General features: G+C 40.8%; 1 protein-coding gene across 1 annotated transcript in view; it reads left to right on the top strand.

Annotated features, from left to right (window-relative positions):
* Positions 1–21567, top strand: part of EXPH5 (exophilin 5) — a 110559-nt gene that overhangs the window by 58349 nt on the left and 30643 nt on the right. The window contains exons 2-3 of the mRNA XM_043998896.1: positions 795–949; positions 4645–4807. Coding sequence (XP_043854831.1) covers positions 795–949; positions 4645–4807 — 318 coding nt within the window. The remainder of the gene's footprint in view (positions 1–794; positions 950–4644; positions 4808–21567) is intronic.

Raw genomic sequence — 21567 nt, 5'->3', positions numbered from 1 at the left:
CAAATCTGACCTCAGACATTAGTTGTATGAACCTGAGCAAGTCACTTAACCCTGTTTACCTCAGTTTCCTCGTTTGTAAAATGAGCTGAGAAGGAAATGACAAACCACTCAAGTATCTTTGCCAAGAAAACCCCAAATGGGGTCACAAAGAGTCAGACACAACTAAAAATGACTGAATAAAAACAATAATAGAAATAGTAATAATCTGTGTCACCTTGGGTAAATCACTTAACCTCTTATGCCCTCAGTTTCTTCATCTGTAAGGGGATGAAGTTGGACTAGATAATTTCTACAATCCATTCTATTCTAAATCTTATTAACTTCATTTGGGCATAAAGCTCACCCTGAGTATTTGCATAACCTCTCCTATTTTCATGGCTACTATTATGTTTGCTTTTTTCTGGGACAAGTTGGAACTAGAATTTTCCAGTTTCTGGGAGTCTGCCCTTTAATGTCATTACTAGGTTAGGTGTTAGTCCATTGCTCAACCAAGATTGTCCTCATTTCCTTGACATTCAGTTTGATTGCTGGGAAAGCCAACAGGCTTTCAGTTGTATGTATTGGAATAAGAGCCGAAGCACTGTGGAAATCTATGCACAGTCAGTGGTAAACAGTATAATCTGAATGGGACTGATGTTGTAACAGACAATGCTGACATCATGGATATATTCAATAAACTTTACCCCCAGCACAGAGGCATGTACTTACTGAACAGGGCATGACTTTCTAGAGACAGATGGTCTAAGGGTGTAAACTGCTTAAACAAACGCATGAATACTTCTATTTCATTTCAGCAAACTCCAGAAGACAAAGAGAGATATTAGATGGCTCCAAGGAGTGACTGGTGAATGGTTTGAAGAAATCCAGAGAAAAAAGTTTCGCAATGACACCGATGTCAACCAGATGTTAAAACAACCACTCACATACAGGCTAAGGAAGATGAGAAATGGTAAGATGATGGGTATATGCATTGTCTCATTTCAAAAGTGGGAGAGTGGGGGTTGTTTTGTATTTCTCTAGTTTTTTGGAAGGAGGAAAAGGGAATATGAGGAGGGTGGTCCAGCCCTGTGATTTCACTGGTTATAGGGAATTCCCAAAGTGGACACTCTCTCCATAGTACAGAAATTCCCTCCACCAATGCAGATTGGCAACTAGGATTATATAGGACCATAGATCTAGAGTTGGAAGGAACCTTAGAAGCCAGATCGTCTATTCCTTTCATTTTATAAATAAATAAACTGAGCCTCAGAGAGGTTAAAAAATTTGCTCGTGATCATATAGCTAACATGTGTAATAGACAGGACTTGAACCTGGATCATCCTAATTACAAAGCAGGACCTCTATCCACTATGCCATGCTGCTTTGATCCTGTTATTCATGCCTCTATATAACTCCAAGTTTTGCCAAAAGATTTTAAAATATATTTTAGTTCCTTTTTTTTTAACAAAAGCTTTATAGAACCACAAATTTTTTTTTCTCTTTTTTTCTTTTTGGCAGGGTAATGAGGGTTAAGTGACTTGGCCAGGGTCACACAGCTAGTAAGCCAAGTGTCTGAGGCTGGATTTGAACTCAGGTCCTCCTGAATCCAGGGACAGTGCTCTATCCACTTCGACACCTAGCTGCCCCCAGTTTTTAATTTTCAATAGGTAATTTCGGACATGACTGAAACTCTGGAAAGAGACTAGGATTGAATATAGAAATCTTAAAGTCATCTGCATAGAAATGATCATTAAACCCATGAAGGAAGGAAGGAAGCATCTATTAAGCACTCATTATGTGCTAGGTACTATGCTAGATGCTTTACAAATACTATTTCATATGTTTTTCATGACTGTACATGTATGACCTTTATCAAATTACTTGCCTTTCCAGTGAGAGAGGAGGGAAGGGAGGGTGAGAGAGAATTTAGAACTTAAAATCATAAAAAAAAAACCCCAAAGGTTAAAAATTGTTTTTACATGTAATTAGGGAAAAATAAAATATTAAAATTCAAAAAATGTTTTAAAAGACATTTTGTTTGATCCTCACACCAATCCTAGGTAAGTGCTATTATTATCTCCATTATATATTTAAGGAAACTGAAGCAAACAGAGGTTGAGTGACTTGCCCAGAGTCACAAAGCCAGTAAGTGTCTGAAGAAGGATTTAAAACTCAGGTCTTTCTAACTCCAGGCCCAGCACTCTATCTACTTTACTACCTAGCTGCCTCAATGAGAACTGATAAGATCACTAAAAGAGATTAGATAAGGAGAGAGGAAGCCAGGGTCCAAGACAGATCCTAGGGGTATACCCACAGTTAAAAAGCACTGGCCCTGAAGTTGGGAGGACCTGAGTTCAAATCTCACCTCAGACACTTACTAATTCTGTGACCCTGGGCAATTGTAAGTGACAATGCCTTAAACATCCAATGCCATTTCCAGTTTGTATATGTGTGTGTGTGTGTCTGTCTGTCTGTCTGTCTGTCTTGCCACTGGACCCATATGACTCTGGAGGAGAGAGTGAGGTTGGTGACTATGCACAGCCTTCCCTCACTTAAATCCAATTCACTGTGTCATGGGGGAAATAGGTGGTGGTGGTCCTTAGTTATTTCTCTGTAAAGAATTATGATCTAGCACAAAGTCCAATTAAAATTAAAATGGTTCTTTCTGGGGCACTACGGAAGTTGAAGACTTAGCCTCAAGGGGAGGAGATGGCTTAGAAATACTCTCCTCCTCTGTTCTAGAGGGAAGGCAAAAACTTTTATAGAGGATAGATGGGGTGACTACCTGAAAATGGAAAGTACCTTTTGGGGGTGGAGTGGGGAAAGCTGGGAGCTTGTCATTCCTGAGAGTTAAGGAGGGTTATTGTTTAGGAATGATGTTCCTGACCTCTAGAGTTATCGCTTGTCTCCTAGCTCAGGTAGTAGCCATGCCTAACTGACTTTCCTGCTATAGAATTTTATTTCCCCTTACTTCTTAGGTTTGTCTGTCCTGATATCTAGTTGGCCAATTTAAGCTTTAATAGTCTCAATTCCTCTATATCCTAAACTCCATGTCAACTGCAAGTTATATCATGTCCAGATGTCATGGTCCTCTTTGAGAATGAAGGACAAAAACCACAAAAGGCATGAGCTTAAACAAATAGGAGAATCAGGGACGGTAGAGTCACAAAAACCCAGAGAAGTAAGAATATCTAAGAATAGAGAGTGGCCAACAGTGTCAAATGCAGAAGAAAGGTTAATAAAGATGAGGGATATGGAGAGTTTAACCAATGACAATTAAGGGATTGTGGACAACTTTAGAGAAAACAGTTTGAGTTCAGTGGTGAGGTCAGAAGCCTGATTGCTAAGAGTTGAGAAGTAAGAGGTGATAAAATGGAATATAGAGTAAGGCAAATAATTTAGAGGTTACTTGCATTTTCTTTTTTATATGAAACATTGATTATGTTTTTAATCAATTTTTTAAAATCTGCATTTTGTACAATACCTATTACTATTCTATTGAACCACTAAGATGAAATGTTTTAAAGGCACATAGCAAGGTAGCCACATGAGCAATGGATGAGTTCTACCTTCTGCATGCATAGACAGAATTGACAAATGACCCTTGCCTGTTATGAAGAGAGTGCAATTCATAGAATTTTGTATTTGGAAGTGACCTCTGAAGTGATCTAGGCTCACCCTTCCCTTAACCACAGATTCTCTCTCTGACATTTCTAGTAGGTAGTCACACAGTCTATGATCCTGTGGTTCTTTTTGTGTAAATGTTTCCATTCATTCAATTAACCATGAATAAACAGGGGTGTATTGAAAGGCTCATATCTGTTTTGTCATGATCTTCCCTCCCTACAGAATCATTGGCTACCCGATTCTATAACGGTCAGTGTCTAGTTGATCCCTCAGTTCCTGTGGCCTCTACTTTTGAGTATGCCCCATGTCAATTACTAGACTTTGTGAGGTTGAGGCAAGGGAGGGGATGCGAAAGAAAATGGGGAAAGGAGTCCTTTTTCTTTGAGGTATTTATCATTTACCCATAGTAAAGTCCTATTTGAAGGCTAGAATGAATAGCACTGGGCACTCTAAGGTTATATTAATGGAGCATAAACTCTGGCAAGTCCGACCAAACTAGAAAGGCCTAGGGTATAGGACCTACAATGGACTCTCCATCTCTCCACACCTGACCAGTCTAGTTAAATTCATAGAGGTTTAGCGTTAGGATGTCCTCAAGGTGTTGAATTTTGTTGCCCCATCAGCTATTATCCACCTCTTAGTTTCCCTCATTTCCTACAAGACTCAGTTCAGATATGACCTTCTGCAGGAGGCCTTGATGGTTCCCAGTTTCTAAGGTCACATTTCATGTACTCTGTATCTTGTAGGGGCTTATTTATTTACATGCTGTCTTTCCCATTAGACTGCAAGCCCCTTGAGGTCAGGGACTGTATTTTGCATTTCTTTATATTCCTATTCCTTAGTACAGTACCTGGCATATAGTTAATAGTTAATGATTGTTTGTTAATGGATTGATTCAAGTCTTGGATTGCAATCTGCACTGGTGAAGGGTGAGTGCCCATACCTATAACCATTCTTGTCTATTGAAGTTTCATGTATACATGACCATATTTTAAAGAATCACTGACCACTTGCAATGTTGTTGATGTTTGCTTCTAGATTCTATGCATTTACCCATGTCAAGATCCCCAAATCTTCCAAGTCGAAATAATCCTTCATCTACTCCTCGACGCCTGGGCTTCAGGTCATCTCTAGCTTCATTATTCTCTTTTGGAAAATCAGGAAAAGAGATTTCAAAGCCTCAGCCACAATCACAACAAGGGTAAGGTAACTAACCACAGATCACACGCACATTCCATTAGCCTGCATGCTATCTAAGAAGCAGGTATCATATTTCTCATTCAATATATTAGCTATAATCAGATTGGAGGTCAGCAATACTACAATTCAGCAAAAATTTCATAAGGGCCCTCTACAAGCAATGAATGTATCATGCTAGGCACTGAGGAGTCAAAACCAAAAAATTAAACACTCCCTGCCCCCAGGAAAGTTACTTTGTATGGGGGCAGGGTGAGGGAGGGGTAGCTCTGACATATGCAGAGATAAATAATTTCAAGGTAATTTGAAGAGGAGAAAGCACTAACATTGAGCATGTCAGAAAAAGCTTCTCATAGCAGGTGGTACCTGACTTGAGCCTTGCAAATGTACTTCATTCTTTTAAATGACTTACTAATTGATTGATTGATTGATTGATTACAAGAAGATAGGAAATCTAAAAGGAGACAATTGGTGAAGATGGAGTATGTTACAGACCTGTCCCTGGGGTATCAGAGTCAACTGACCTGGTCTTGTAGTCCAAAAGAGGCTCTGTGAAGCATGGCTTATCTGAAATGAAGTTCCCACCTTGGTGCTCTGGGGTCTAGCTCTTGAGACCCTGATGTATTTATTTGGGAAATCAGGAACTAACCATAAGGAAAGTCTTTATTATATAGTCTCTTCTCATTTCAAAGAATTCAATAGATTCCCTAGCAATACAGAGCTACTTGATATTCTCAGTATGGAATGAGGAAGTCCTTGGGGGTTAAAGATGTGAAGCCTTTGAAAGACTGATTGGAAGTAAATAAGAAAGCTGAGTTGGGCTCTGAAGAGCAAGAATGAATCCCACAGGCTGAACCCGAAATGATTTTTCCTTTGCTTAGCTTAATCATGGGATTCAACCTTGAGAGCCCTTTCTAGGGCTGCTGGGTGGTTGCTAAGTCTGTGCAGAAATAGTGAGAGGCCCCATTCCAAAGCTTCCCCAGAACAGAGTTCAAAGGTTAAGAGGATGGGGAGCCAGTGTTAGGAGCAGCAGGACCCTGCACTTAGACAGTTCTGGACTAAAAACATATAAATCAGTCCAACTTGACTCACTGTGCAGTCAAATTGTTTTGTTTTCTTTTTTTCAAACAAGAAATTAGTCTATGGTTACTTTCAATGGAGCTGACTGCTAAATATTTTAGTCACGTCTCTTCCTGGTTTAAAAAAAAAAAGCTTCCCACCCTTTTAAGGTGTTGGCTTGGCGTGCAATTTTGTTCCGTAAGAAGACAAACCATTAGGAACAAGCTCTGCATGCAGTCAATAAAGGTGTTGGAGAGAGTGTACTAGCTGCCTAGGGAGACCAGAGGCAGTAGCAGCCGCTGCCCAAGTCAGGTAATGAGGCTCACCGGCACTGACGGAGAAACCTTTTTACTCAGTTTAGTCCCTCTTCCGAGGCTGGAAACCTTGCTGCTCCCCGCTGCCACCTGAGGGCTGTTTTGTTCTCGGAAAAGATTTTGCAGATTTGGGAGGGGGAAAAAACTGCAGGGTGGGTTTTTTTTTGTTGTTTGTTTTTTTTTCTTTTTGTTGTGAGATATCCTTACCAAGCTAACTGATTGACAACCTGTGCTGGGATCTTTTTTGGTAGGTAAGAGTCAATTTTTCTAACCAAAATGTTGGAAAGGTTTATAATTGTTCTCATGTTCAGGCACTTGGGATTGGATCAGAGGTGCTTGAAGGAAATGGTTCTTTTGGGGGAGAAAAAAGATGTTGTTATATGTGATACAGCTTGGGTGTTTTGCATGTGGCCAATTTTAGATGAGTTTTATTATTGTTATATAAAATAGAATAATCCAAGATGAGGAAAACTGGGGTCAAGTTTGAGGGAAACCTGTAGCTCATGGCTTTGATCTGTACAAGTGTTTTCAGATTGTTTCAGAAAATGTGTACCAGAAAAGTTTAAAAATCTTTCTTATTATCTCTTATCTTCTGAAATCCACATGCCATGGACAGGGTGTGCAAAAGACTTGTAACCTTCTAGTCTGGAAGCTACCTTTCATATAAGTTATATGGACATTTAACTCTGTGTAACCTCACTCAATGAAAAATGGCATGCATTTTTTAACCAGACCAGTGATTTCATCAGTGCAGGTAGCCATGCATGCATAAATATATATATATATATATATATATATATATATATATATATATATATATATATCACTAATTGTTAGCTAGAGAAAACCTGTTCAAATGGAGTCATTTAAGTGTATATTTTTTAAACTTTAAACTTTAAGCATGAAAAAATTGTCTTCTTTTAAATGCATTTCATTTTCAAAAGATGCATAGGAATGTTTACCTGATCCATCTCTTAGCCCAGTAGTTTTGCACATAGTAAGTACTTGATAAATGTTTGTTAAATTGACTCATCATTAATAAATATTTATTGATTTTAACCATGCTTCCAGTCCCTTAGGACTCACATGCTAAGATACAGGTGAGCAATCAATAACCACTCCCACATACTCATCTTACTTTTAAAAAATATATGAACGTGGTTTAAATGGATATAAATCTTGAAAGTGCTCCCTCTCTCCCGTTCTTTTGTACCACGTTGAATAATGTGAATTGTACATCACTGACCCTGTGGGTCACTCAAAACTTGAACCAAACCTGCCCTTTATTAGTCATTCTGATCATTAATCTCAACCTACAAACTGTAAAATCCAGTAGAGGAGGTCTTCCCTGCCTCCCAGCACATTGTGAAGAATTGACAAAGCACTCAGGGAAACAGTCACCCTGAACAAGGCAGCAGTCAGGTTTATACTTGCTGAAGAGGAGGAAAATATGCCACATTATTACTTGCCAGGCTCCTGAGGAATAAACGAACAAAGCATGGCAGAGGCTTTTTTGTAAAATTACCTTGCAAGAAAAAAAGCACAAATTTCCCCAAACCAAAGAAACCATTTTCTCCACCCTGAAGGAGACTAGCAAAAAAAAAAATGTCTTTTCTTCTTTCCTTCCTTCTCCACTGTTTGTTAACTGGAGGAGTTGGTTAAAAGTATCACCTTTCCAGTGACTGTTGACTCATTACATCCATGGGCCCTTCTAATCACTTTCCAGGGCTACAGAAGTCATCTCCAGAGCGTTGTCTATGGCTTTGATGTCCCAATATTTGTAGGTCAACACCGAGGGTGGTTAGGGAATATGCTCGTTTGCAGAAGGGTCAAAGTTCTTCTTCTTTGTTTCACATGCTCCTCCTGAAATTATCTCGTGGTTATTTTTTATTCTATATTTAATCCGCTAAACTACACCTATATGTTCGTTCTAAAGAAAAGAAAATATATTTTGTTTACATTTCACTTAGCTTGCTTTCATCAAGTTTTCTCAGCCCGGGTAAATCAGATGTATATTGAATTTAGTGCAGCCTACACAAAAGTTTTTTGTTTATTTGTTTGTTTTGTTTTTTAGTGAGGCAATTGGGGTTAAGTGACTTGCCCAGGGTCACATAGCTAGTAAGTGTTAAGTGTCTGAAGCGGATTTGAACTCAGGTCCTCCTGACTCCAGGGCCGGTGCTCTATCCACTGCACCACCTAGCTGCCCCCACAAAAGTTGTTTTAATAGGCTCATTGGTTTAGAAGGGGAAGGGAAATCAGAGGTTATATAGTCCAACCCCTTCATTTTACAGCTGAGGAAGTCGAGGCCCAGGAATTTTAGAGGCTATTTAACCTGATTCTCTCATTTTATAGATGAGGAAACTTGAGGACCAAAGAGAAGGCTCTTTGCCCAAGCTCATACTCAGTGTAAGAGCAGGGATTAATATCCAACACCTCTTACTCTAAATCTGGAGCTGTTTCTATCACATCACACTGTTGACAAGGTCATACACATAGTGAAATACTGAGGAATGATTTGAACCAAGGACCTCTGTGCTGGATTTATTATATTGTGCTACCTCCCTGTTTGACGTTGATGTTGTTGTGAGCATGTGGTGGTGATGATGATGAAGAAGATGGTGGTGATAATGATGATGATGATGACATTGTTTTGAAGTTTGAAATTCACAACAACCCTATTATACAGGGAGGAGACTGGAGTTCAAGAAGGGCTATATGACTTCCTTAGCCTTTTTTATACCATTCTTTTTAGATTATGTAGAAAATAAACTATGACTTTTTAGAAAGCCATAGTTGCATTATTAAAAAGAAGGGGGAAAGGCTAGAAAACTATTCACACCTCCAGTTGTTATGTGGGAAGAGAAAAGATCCTCTTGAAACCTCTTTTTGCTTCTCTCGGGGTGTCCTGACTGCCTTCCCTGTTCTCTACTTCTGTCCTTGAAACATATTAGACACCCCTACACGGGCAATAAAAAGAATTAGGTACACTTAGAAAGAAGCAGTTTGGGAAGGAAGAGATATAAGGGACATGGCATTGTGAAAATGCTGGACCTGGAATCAGAAGATTTTAATTTGGATCCCTGCTGTGATAGTAATGATCGAATGGGCAAGTCACTTAAACTCTCTTATTCTCAGTATTTTTTCGTGTATAAAATGGGGATAATAATATTTTTACTACTTGCCTCTCGATATATGCTAAGTAATCTCAACTAGGTGCTCACCACAGCAAGGCAAACCTTTTACACCCCCTAATTGATTCTCCATCCCACTCACAACAGAGGTTTAACAAAACCTTTTCATCCCTCCTCATTCCTCCCACCCCATAATGCCCCCTCATCCTATCTCCTCAGGTGAAGACCTCACCTAATACTTCACTGAAAAAAAATTGAAACCATTTAGCAAAAGCCCTTTCATCTTCCCTCCTCCTCATATCACTCAGATCTCTTCCCCTAATATTTGTCCCCCACTATGCCCCACTACTCTTTCATCCCTATCTCACATTAAAGTGGCTCTTTCCCTTGTCAAGACCTTTATTCAATACACCCTTAATCCAATACCTTCCCATCTTCTCAAACAGATTGTCCCATCATCCTCACTCTCATTCATCTTTAATCTCTCCCTATGGACTGGCTCCTTCCCTACTGCCTACAAACATACCCACATCTCCTCACCCTTATCCTTAAAAACCTCTTACTTGATCTGACATATCTCTCCTTCCCTCTCAGCTAAAATCCTTGAGAAAGCCATCTACAATTGGTGCCTCCACTTCTCTCACCTGCTTCTAAAATTTCTGCAGTTTAGCTTGTGACCTCATTATTCAACTGGGAAACTGCTCTCTCCAAAGTTAGGAATGATCTCTTGATCATCCCACCTAATACCCTTTTCTCCATCCTCATCCTTCTTGACCTCTCTTGGCTCTGTTGAGTGCCCCCTTCTGCATACTCCCTCTCCTCTCTAGCTTTTCGTGACACTGCTTTCTCGTGGCTCTTCTCCATGACAGCTCCTTTGCTGGATCTTCATTCAGGTAACCCCACTAATGGTGGCTAATCCAAGGCTCTGTCATAGGCCCTATGCTTTTCTCCCTCTATAATTTCTCAATTGGAGATCTTATCAGCTCTGAGGAGTTCAATGATAATCTCTACACAGGTGATTCCCAGATCTGAAAATTCCCTCCTCTTGCTCACCCCACATGTCCAGTCTGTTGTGTAGTATTGTCATTTTCACCTTCACAATATCTCCCATATAGGGCCCCTTCTAGCCACTCACCCAGCTGTTATCCTGAAAGAGACCCATATCATCTCAGCCTTAACCATTTCAGTAGCCTTATCACTGGCCTCCTCCCTCCTCTTCTCTCCAAACCATCCTCTACTAGGTTGCCAAAGTGATGTCCCTAAACATCCGATCTGACCAGGTTACACGCCCCCATCCTCTCCTCACCCCCACATTCAATAAACTCTAATGGTTCCCTACTTCCTTCAGGATGAACTATAAAAACTCTCTGTTTGGCATTTAAAGCCTTTTACGACCTGGATCCTTTCTCCCCTTCTAGTCTCTAGATACTTGACTCCCTACCATGTACTCTATGAGCCAGCTATCCAGGCTTACTTGCTGCACCTCTCATATGATTCTCTATGCTTTTCACTGGCTATTTCTGGTACCTAGAATGCTCTCCCTCCTCATCTCTTTCAGAACTCAGCTAAAACCTCACCTTCTGCAGGAGGTCTTTCCTAGTCTTCCTAGTCCCTCCCCCTTCCCCCCCACACACATTGCTTGTGCCTGCCCTCTGAGACTCTCTTCCATTTACACTATCTATATCTTATATATGAGGAAATGGGTAATGGTCTCCTCTCAATAAGAATATAACCATCACCAGTCAAATGACACTCCTCCTGAACTGTTTGAGGACAAAGGTCTCAGTCCCCCTTCCCTCTCTTCCAGCAAACAGATCACATGGTTCAAGTAGCCCTGAGCTGCTCTCAATGAGGTCCTCTTCTGGGCTGTGTCCATATAAGGAAAGATTGAAGAAATGTTCCCGTGTCACCTCCCGCATTGGCTGAGAACCCAAAGAATAATTATGGAAATTAGGGTTAAGAATATTGCATTCCGGTTAGCTAGCTTTCCCAAGTAGATTGTAACCTTTAAGTAATCAGTCAGTGATGAACAAGGGGAAGGTCCATTTCATGTTAGGGACTAGGTATAAAAAAGGGGCCTGTGAGCCCTTACTCTCAGTCCTTGCACTTGCCAGTTGTAGTACTTATTTGCAAGTGTCCATTTTCTTGAGAATGAGGATAAATGAGCCTTTGACACATCGATGCTAAAATTCAGAGAATTATTGAGCAGGGGTCATTTTCCTCTCATTATATATCTCATTTTTTGCATGTTGTCTCCCCCATTAGAATGATTCCCTTTGTATCCCCTGCACTTAGCACAGTGTGTGGCACACAGTAAATAATAAATGCTTGTTGACTGAGTACTAAGTCACTAGGAGGAAAGTAAATTTCATATCACTATATAAATGTGAGTTGTTATTATCGCCTGTCACAGCACTTAGCACAGTGCCCGGCTTATACTAAATGTTTAATAAATGGTTTTTCCTTCATTTGTTCATAGTATAAAAGCTCCACGGTATAGTAGGGCAAACAGAATGCTTCCTACTACTCTCCAGGCTAATGGATGGAAAGCAGCCTACTAGTGGTTTGGTCCCCACTTGTCATTTCTAGAGCACTGTTAGCTCAACTATCTACCTTTCATCCATGGCCCCTGATGCTCTCCTCACCAAAGTGGACTAATTGCCATTCCCTGGAGGCATTTCATCCTTTCCTATCTAGCTAGATAGTGTAGTAGATAAAGCACTAGGCCTGGAGTCAGGAAGACCTGAGTTTAAATCCTGCCTCAGATGTTTACTGGCTTCGTGACCCTGGGCAAGTCATTTAACCTCTATTTGCATCAGTTTCCTCAACTCTAAAAAATGGAATAATACCACCTACTTCTCAGGGTTGTTGTGAGGATCACATAAGATAATATTTGTAAAGTGATTAGCACAGTGCCTAGCACATGGGAGGCATTTAACAAACTTTTGTTTCCTTCCTTCCTGTCTGAAATACCCCTCCATTCCAAGCTCTAAACATCCCAGTGCCATCCCTTCTTCCTAGCTCTGCTCAATTAACTTCTCCATGAAGTATTCCTTGATGCCCTGAGCTAGAAATGGTCTCTACCTCTGAACTCTTACCCTGCTTTGGTTGCACTCTTCTCATGGCACTTATCACAAGGATAGTGCTTTGTGCTGGAGCTTTTCATGTACATTTCTCATCTTTTTTTTTTTTTTTTTTTGCAGGGAGTGAGCCTGCAGCAGGTAGGATGGGGTTGCTATACAGGCATCACTATTCAGGGTGCCTGTCTGTGGTTCTAACAGCTGACTTGGATGTCTTAGTTTTGCTAATTTGCTCAAAGAAGTTGACCAAGGTGAGTTTAGGACTTTTAAGGAGTCATTCCTCCTAGCCTTCTTGTCTAGACTAGCAAGGTCCAGTGCAAGTCATAAATTCAGTCAAGAACTGAAGGGTGTGGTCTGAGCTAATCTGAGCCAGAAAGCAGAGAATTACGGTACAAGGAAGCAAACAAAAGCTGCATCTAAAGATGAGAATTCAGAGATCTAGGAAGTGGTAGGAACCAGAAGCAATACCAGGGCGGAGTGAAGCAACTAACTTGCTCTGATGGTGTATTCTGGGCAGTGTTAGTATTTATTGAGTTTGTTGGATGTGAAGCTTATCAGCTCCCACTAATGATCTGGGTAAGTTGTCTTGCTAGAGAGGCAGATGTTCTCTCCATATGATAAAAATGTCCCTATCAATTAGAGCTGTCCAAAAATGGAATGGTCTGCCTCATGAAGTAGCAAGTTCCCTCTCACTTAGGAAGATGTTGGTTGAATATTTACTGAGGACGTCATAGAAATAATTCATGCTTTCGGTAGGGATTGGACCTGCTAACCTCAGAGGTCCTTTCCAACTCAGAGAGACTAGGACTAACTTTTAGAGTCTGGGTAAAATTACTCCTGTGAATGAAAGTCATGAAGTCTAGTTGAAAGAAGAAAAGAAGAGTGGCTGGTACACATGGTACCAATTGAGTGGTGGACTGTATATAGGTGCTCTAAGTTTTCATGCTTTGTGCAAATGATGCCTTAATACTGCGGCCCTTTGAGACAATATTGTGAAGGACAATTAGCAAGAAACTTACTTTATCCCAAGGGGGACTGAAGTCATTGGATCATATCTTTAAAGCTAGGAGGGACCTTTAAAGTTATAACTTTAAAAAGTTTCTTACTAATTATTCTTTCAACATTAAAATTGTGTATGTTCCTAGGCCACAAAATTAATGATCCTATAATAATGGGGTACAATGAACTCAATAATCTCTGAAAGGGTGTACTTTTGGGGTTTTGGGGGTTTTTGTGGGGCAATGGGGGTTAAGTGATTTGCCCAGGGTCACACAGCTAGTAAGTGTCAAGTGTCTGAGGCCGGATTTGAACTCAGGTACTCCTGAATCCAGGGCCAGTGCTTTATTCACTGCGCCACCTAGCTGCCCCCCAAGGGTGTACTTTTACCCAATCCTTTTCAACATATTCCAGACCCCATAGAAAGCGCTGAACTCACCCTAGAAATGTTGCTGTGTTTGTGCCAACTAGACTTCTGACTCGGTTTCCTTATTTATAAAAAGAGGGAATCAGTGGATAAAGCACTGGCCCTGGAGTCAGGAGGACCTGAGTTCAAATCCAGCCTCAGACACTTAATACTTACTAGCTGTGTGACCCTGGGCAAGTCACTTAACCCCAATTGCCTCACTAAAAAAAAAAAAAAGAGGGAATCAAAGTTATAACCTTTCAATTCCCTCATTTTATAAATAAGGAAACTGATATCCAAGAAGATAAAATTATTTTCCCAAGGTCACATAGGTAATAAGTGACAGAGCTGAGATTTGAACCTAGGTCCAATGGCTCTGCATCCAGTGCTTTTCCTACTGTACCATACTGCCTCCATGAATCTTCCAGGGATAGAAATCTTTTTTGGAAGAATGTATGACTTAGAAACTCAAACTCCTCACAATTAAACTTATACTTATCTAACTTTCATGTATAGTACTCAAACTTAACATGTCCAAAATGGAACCGTATCTCTCCCCCCCCAAAACCCGCTCCTCCTCCAAAGTTCCTCATCACTCTTGTATATACCATTATCCTTCTAGTCACCCAGATTTACAGCCTCTGTGTCGTCTTCAACTCTTCATTTCCACTCATTTCACATATCTAATCAGTTGCCATATCTTAGTTTGATAGGGCAGGTGGGGCTCATTAGCCTTAGCAGGCAACCTGCCTAGGGGAAGGAAACCCTGATTTTAAACCTCCACTGCCTTGCGGCTATACCCATATATGGGAAAGGCTTCCCTGTTAACCAAGGAAAAATCAGGAGTCGGAGTCCCTTAGGCAGTTGTATGTTGGACATCACATCCCTCTGGCAACTCCTGCGGAGGCACTGGTGCCAAACTATATTGGCTCTGCCTCCCCTTTGGATCCACCAATGTCGTGGAGAGGGAAAACCTGCTGCATGGGCAACAGCTTGTTTTCCATATTGATCTGCCCAGGCCAGTGCCCTGGAGAGGACACTCCAGCTACTCCTTATGGGGTAGATACAACACAGGATGCTGCAGTTACCGGTTATGTCACTCAGGAGCTGCAGTCCACATTGGACTACACAGCCACACTATGGCCTGTGGCTCTTCAAGGTGCTGATCCATGGTTGTCCACAACTGGTGGAGGCCTACTAATTTTGATCCACCCCAACTCTCTCCCCTCACATAGCCACTAGCCTAGATCAGACCCTCATGAACTCTCACCTGAACTATTGAAATGGCCTCCTCATTAGCTTTCCTGCCTCAAGTCTATCTCAGCTCCAATTCATCTTCCACACAACTTCCAAAGTAATTTTTCTAGCATGTACATCTGACCATGTCCCTCAAACTCCAGTGGCTTCTGATATGTCAAGGACCAAATGTAAATTCCTCTGTTTGGCATTTAAAGCCCTAATGACCTAGCTACCATCCTACCTTTCCAGCCTAATTATACATGTCTCATTCCTCTTCACTTATACTATGGTCCAACCAAACTGGCTGCCTTCTCATGCCTCACATAGGGTACTCCATTTCCCTCCTCACACCTCTGCATTGGCTGTCCCTCATGCCAAGACTATATTTCACTGCCTCTTGCATCCCTCATTCCCTTCAAGGCTCAGCCTAGATGTCTTCTTCTCATGAAGCCTTTCCTGTCCCCCTCAGCTCCTAATGCCTTCCCTACAAAATCATCATGAATCTCTCTTGTTTGTACTTATCTATATATATATATGTTTTCTTCCCTAGCTAAATTGTAAGGTACTTTTGTCTTTTTACCCCAAGCACTTGGTACAATGCCTGCCACATGCTTGCTGATTGAGTTTTAGGACTGTCTGGATGTGTGTAGTTTTCAAGATCCCTTGACCACTGAGGCACCAGGGTCCTCAGGATTCTCTGATAAAACTTTGCCAAAGTAACTAGGGAAGGGCTAGAAAGTTGTTGTCAAGGTCACTGCTTTTGCTAGCCTTGTGATCCAAGATTTATCATGATCCAGTTCTTCATCACACTTCATGTCTAATCTTCAAGCTGTACACCCGTTAGCTTAAGGCACAAGACCTTCCCAGGGATACACACAGTATAAGAGGATACAAGTAGAGGGAAGTTTGGCCTAGTTCTCTTGCATTCATTCCTGTCAGTACAGTCAGCTCTACAGCCACAATTAAAAGGCTAGTTCAGAATACCAACCCAGAGGCTCTCTGCTTTTAAATGTTGCCCACAGGCACTCTCAGCATAAAAGAGACTGGTACCCTCATTAGGGCTATTAGCAACTGCCAAGGCCTTCTAGCTCAACTGTCCTGCCTCCCCATTGAGGTTAGTATTGTATTTGAGCCAGTTTTTGTTTGTTTTTTGAGATTGGGTTTTTCTATCTTGCCGGGACTGGTCTGGCAGTGGTCATTCATAGGCCAGACCCCATTGCTTATCACAAAGGGAGCTTTGACCTGCTCAAATTGGCCCAACCTGGGCCAATTTCCCCCTCTTTAGGCAGTCTGGTAGTCCCCTGGGGCTCACCATACTGGTGTTGGACTTAGTTGAGATACCAAATTGACATAACCTACTGGAGGTCAGAATTCCTGAGATTAATTTAATCCCTGGGAGCAGGGATTAAAGGCATGAGTTGCAACCCTGGCCTGTTAGGCCAGTTCTTGAGAATATATGAGAATGTCATTAAGTATGCGATAGCGTGCTATAGTAGATAAAGAGCCAGTGTCATAATCAAGATAACCTGGGGTCAAGTCCCATACCAGTTGTGTGACCCTAGACAAATCCTTAATACCTCTCAGTGCTCCAGACCAGTAGTGTCAAACTTAAATAGAAATGAAGTTACTCAACCATATTTAAGGATCCCTGTGATCACTTACTGACTTAGAAATATATATATATATATATACACACACACATATATATACACATTAACATTATCTATGTACTACTGTATTTTTACTTATTTTGTTAAATATTTCCCAATTATATTTTAATCTGATTTATACTGTACTCTGGCATGTGGCCTACAGGATAAAGCCTGCCAGATGTGTATTTGGCATCTCTGAGCCAGACAACTCTCTAAGAGTATAAGTCACAGAGCAGGTGCAGATCTGCTTTAGAAACAGGAATTTTCTCACTGAGAGTTCTGCATAACTGTGAAATCACAGGTCTGGTCCAAAATTTCTTTTAAAGATTATCAAGTAGGGGCAGCTAGATGGCACAGTGGATAGAGCATCGGCCCTAGAGTCAGGAGTACCTGAGTTCAAATCCAGCCTCAGACACTTAACACTTACTAGCTGGGTGACCCTGGGCAAGTCACTTAACCCCAATTGCCTCACTAAAAAAAAAAAAAAAAAAGATTATCAAGTATCACTGTAATAGCACATTGAGAACATTATAAGGTGTAGATAGATACCATAATTCATGATGGCTACACCTGGTTCTGAATATGGCCTCCCATTCATCTTTCCTCCATACATGAACCAGGTTGTATTCTCCTTGGAGGGTCAACTTAGTAAAAATCACAGCACACCCTCTTCTCCCCCAGAGTTGGTCTAGTTCAAAGGTGTCAAACACATAGCCAAGCATGCAGCCCATAACACTACTAATTCTAACCTGAGCCAGATTAAAATGTATTATTCTTTATGTTGTTAAATATTTCCCAATTATATTTTAATCAGGAAATATTTAATAACATAAATAAAAATACAATAAAACATGAACAATATTAATATGTGGTTTTCTAATTCAATATGCAACCCACAGGAATGCTTATTTATTATTTAGTGGCCTCCATTTCCATTTGAGTTTGACACCACTGGTCTAGCTGATGAAGAATGAACAGGTTATAGGTGATAATTATCCTGAGGGAGCTATAATCATTAAGAGTTGAAGCACTATAGCCGAATTCATTGGTTAAGCAAACTCCCTATATCAATGGAAAGTGTCACCTCCTCTACAGCTTATAATATTATAGAACTGCTTGAGACTCTAAGTGACTTATCCAGGGTGATATGACTGTATGAGTTAAAGATGGGCCTTGAGCCCAGGTTTTCTTTACTCTGAGACCAGCTCTTCATCTACTCTATCATGCTTTCTCATTCTATGTGGTACATAGTTACAGTTCTTTATCCTAAGAAGTCCAGCTTAGTTGAATTCTTGTTAGGGGCTGGTTTCAGTGAAACCCCAGAGGACCCTTATCTTTGGTTCTAACAAAAAAAAATAAATGTGCCCCTCAGGAAATCAGGACCTAGACATGAACACTACAATTCAGTCATAAGAGATATGGGAGGGTCAGGGTGTTGATGAGGAGGTATTGAGGTCCCAGTTTTGGTGAATCTGAATAAGTCTTGTTATTCATGGTTATCTCAGGCAGGCCTGCGCTGGTGGTTCTCTTTACATTTATAGTCCTGCCTAGCCTGACCCAGTTCAGGAACAGAGCAAAGGGTGGGGTGAGGGCAGAGCATGAGGTATTGAGCATCTAACACTCCTCAGGGGTGTGGTGCTTTGGGTGAGGAACCCTTGTTAAATGGGGGAAGGAAAGGATCCAGTTCTCTTTTGTAGAGAAGAGGTTGGCAATGGGTCAGTCAAAGCAGTCTTATAGAGACAGAGGCAGGGGAAAGCTAGGTGGCACAGTGGATAAAGCACTGGCCCTGGATTCAGGAGGACCTGAGTTCAAATCTGGCCTCAGACACTTGACACTTACTAGCTGTGTGACCCTGGGCAAGTCACTTAACCCTCATTGCCCCCACGAACACACACAAAATAAATATAAAAAATGTATTCTTGGTAATAAGGGATAGCTCTCTGGGTAGGAAAGGGGATATATTGAATATATATTGGGTATATTGAGAAATCCAAGTGTTGTAAAAGAAAATATGAATAAAATGTTGTTTTTTTTAAAGAGCCAGACGCAAAGGGGACATCCTCATATCAGAGTGAAGCAATCAGGCAACAAGGGGGTTCTGAAGGCAGAGAGAGCTAAAGGCCAAGTAAATGACTGACTGATAATTCAGTAAAACTGGAAACTAGGTAAATCAAAGGAGATCTATGTAGTCAAAGCTCAAAGGAGGGTGGCTGTAGCACAAAAGGACTATAGCAGTTTATTTTGCTTGGGGACATTTGGTTGCTTTTAAGCTATAGCTAGCTTAGTTTTGAAAAGGGCTGGAGCTCTCTTCACCTAACCTCTTTAATTGGATTCTGCTGAATCTACTTTTTCCCCATGTGTGGAAGCTTATGTCCAGATTAAAACAGACACCAAGTGGTACTGGGTACTGACCATGAGGGCTGAATACAGTTTCAGCAACAGTGCCCAGAAATAGAATTGACATCAACACTGTACTGGGTATACTGGTATATCCAAGGTATACTGGCCCATCTATTGACTATGGATCGAAAGTGGGACAAAATAACATCAAGCAGCCAGGTACTGTGCAATGTGGGACTTGGAGCCAGGAGACAGAGATTTAGGATGTGCTGGTAAATGTTTAACAACCAGCTTTCCTCCAAAGTGGAACACGCTTTAAATTTAATCTGCATCATTAACATTTTCTCCAAAACTTTTTAAGTTGACAACCAACAAAACAATAAGTTTTGACTTGTAACATGTGCTCATTTCCAAGGTATAAATGCTGACACAGAACATTTAACAATTGTCTCTAACCCAGGAGCTGGCTCCAGCACACACTTGCCTAGGTGTGAATTACAGTTCAGATTCTTACTATATTCACCCCTAGAATCTGTTTCATCATATGCAAAATGGACTAATTATACTTGTGTGAACTCCATCACAGATTTCTTATGAATAAATTGCTTTATCAACTTTACCATTCAAATGTTTTCTATTATTTCTGTTTAGAATGATGTTCTCATAATGGAGCTAAGTATTGAAGGGCATCAGATTTAGGAATAATCATATCTAAGACAAAAGAATGGTTGTTATAGCTTCAGCAGCCTTAGGAGTGACTTTTGGTTAAGAAGGAATTAGTAGGGGCAGCTAGGTGGTGCAGTGGATAGAGTATCGGCCCTGGAGTCAGGAGTACCTGAGTTCAAATCCGGCCTCAGACACTTAACACCTACTAGCTGTGTGACCCTTCACTTAACCCCAATTGCCTCACTAAAAAAAAAAAAAAAAAAGAAGGAATTAGTAACCCAGTGAATGAGGTCTTGACCTATGAAGTTCTCCACATTTACCATGGCCAAGATTTTGAAAAATCTCTTAGGAAAATGAAGCACCATGGACAGGGGCATGTGTGAAATTTGGGTAAAGATAGGTCAGAGCCGTACTCACAGTAGGGGGTGATAAATGGGGTGATCAGGTTTACACCAAGAAGTACTGGGAATGTTTGGTGGAAAAGGGATCCACATGATGGACCTGGAGTCAGAAAGACCTGAGTTCGAATCCAGCCTCAGACACTAGCTTTGTGACCCTAGGCAAATCACTTAACCTGTGTCTACTTCAGTTTCCTCATCTATAAAATGGGGATAATAATAGCACCTATTTCCCAGAAAATAATATATTTGTAAAGTGCTTTGTAAGCCTTAAAGTGTTCTATATATGCCAGTTATTATTATCATTATCACAGTATTCCATTTGCCTACAATATAATCAAGCAAGCAAATATTTATTAATTTATTACAGTGTGGGGGCAGCTAGGTGGCGCAGTGGATAGAGTATCGGCCCTGGATTCAGGAGGACCTGAGTTCAAATCCAGCCTCAAGACACTTGACAATTACTAGCTGTGTGACCCTGGGCAAGTCACTTAACACCAATTGCCTCACCAAAAAAATAAACAAGCAAACAAGCAAACAAACAAACAAACAAATAAATACATTTATTACTATGTGCTAAGCAGTAAGTAAAATTACAGATTTTTTTTTTTAAAAAGCAAAATAGCCCCTACCCTCAAGGATCTTGCATCTTAATAGGTTGGAAAATCTGTGTCTATTCAAGAATTCTAAAGGGTAGATACAGAGTAACCACAGAAGGGAAGTCCCTAGCAAATGAGGGACTGGAATGTAGAAGGTGAGGCATAAGCTAAATCTTGAAGGGAAAGGAGCCATGTCATAAAGAGCTTTACTGCCACAGAGAAGAGTTTATATTTTATCCTAGAAATAACAGGAAGCCCCTAGATTAGCTGAGTGTATGTTGGGCAGTGTGGTGACCTGATCACATGTGCCCTTTAGGTATACTGCTTTGGCAGCTGTGCAGAGGATAGATTAAAATGGGGAAAGTCTTGAGACAGGAAAACCAATTAGAAGGCTGTTACAATAGTCCAGGACAGAGGTAAAAGGGCTTGAACTGGGATGGTAACTAAGTAAGGAGAAAGAAGAGGGAAACATATGTGTGGTGTTATAGGCAGAAATGACAAGAATTGGCAACTGATTGGATATGTGGGGTGAAAGAGGGAGGAGTTGAAGATATTGTTAAAGCTATGAACCTCACAGAGTAGAACAATGGTTATGCATCAACCATAATAGAGCAGCTTGGAAGAGGAGTGGGGTTGAAAGGAAAGATATTAAGTTGTGTTTTGGACATGTAGAGTTTGAGATGTCTATGTAACATCCACTTTGTGATGTCCAAAGGGCAATTGGTGATGGAGTTTAGGAGAGATTCTAGGATTATATATTATAATGATTTGGGAATCATGGATGTGGAAATGATATTTGAACCCATGGGAGATGATGAGATAATTTAGAGAAAAAAACAGAAGGAGGCCCAGTACAGACCCATAATTACTGGACAAGACATGAA

The sequence above is a fragment of the Dromiciops gliroides genome, chromosome 3 (genome assembly GCF_019393635.1).
Source record: "Dromiciops gliroides isolate mDroGli1 chromosome 3, mDroGli1.pri, whole genome shotgun sequence".
Classification (NCBI taxonomy): domain Eukaryota; kingdom Metazoa; phylum Chordata; class Mammalia; order Microbiotheria; family Microbiotheriidae; genus Dromiciops; species Dromiciops gliroides.
The sequence above is the reverse complement of the archived record's forward strand: the minus strand, read 5'-3'. Positions and strand labels throughout refer to the sequence as shown.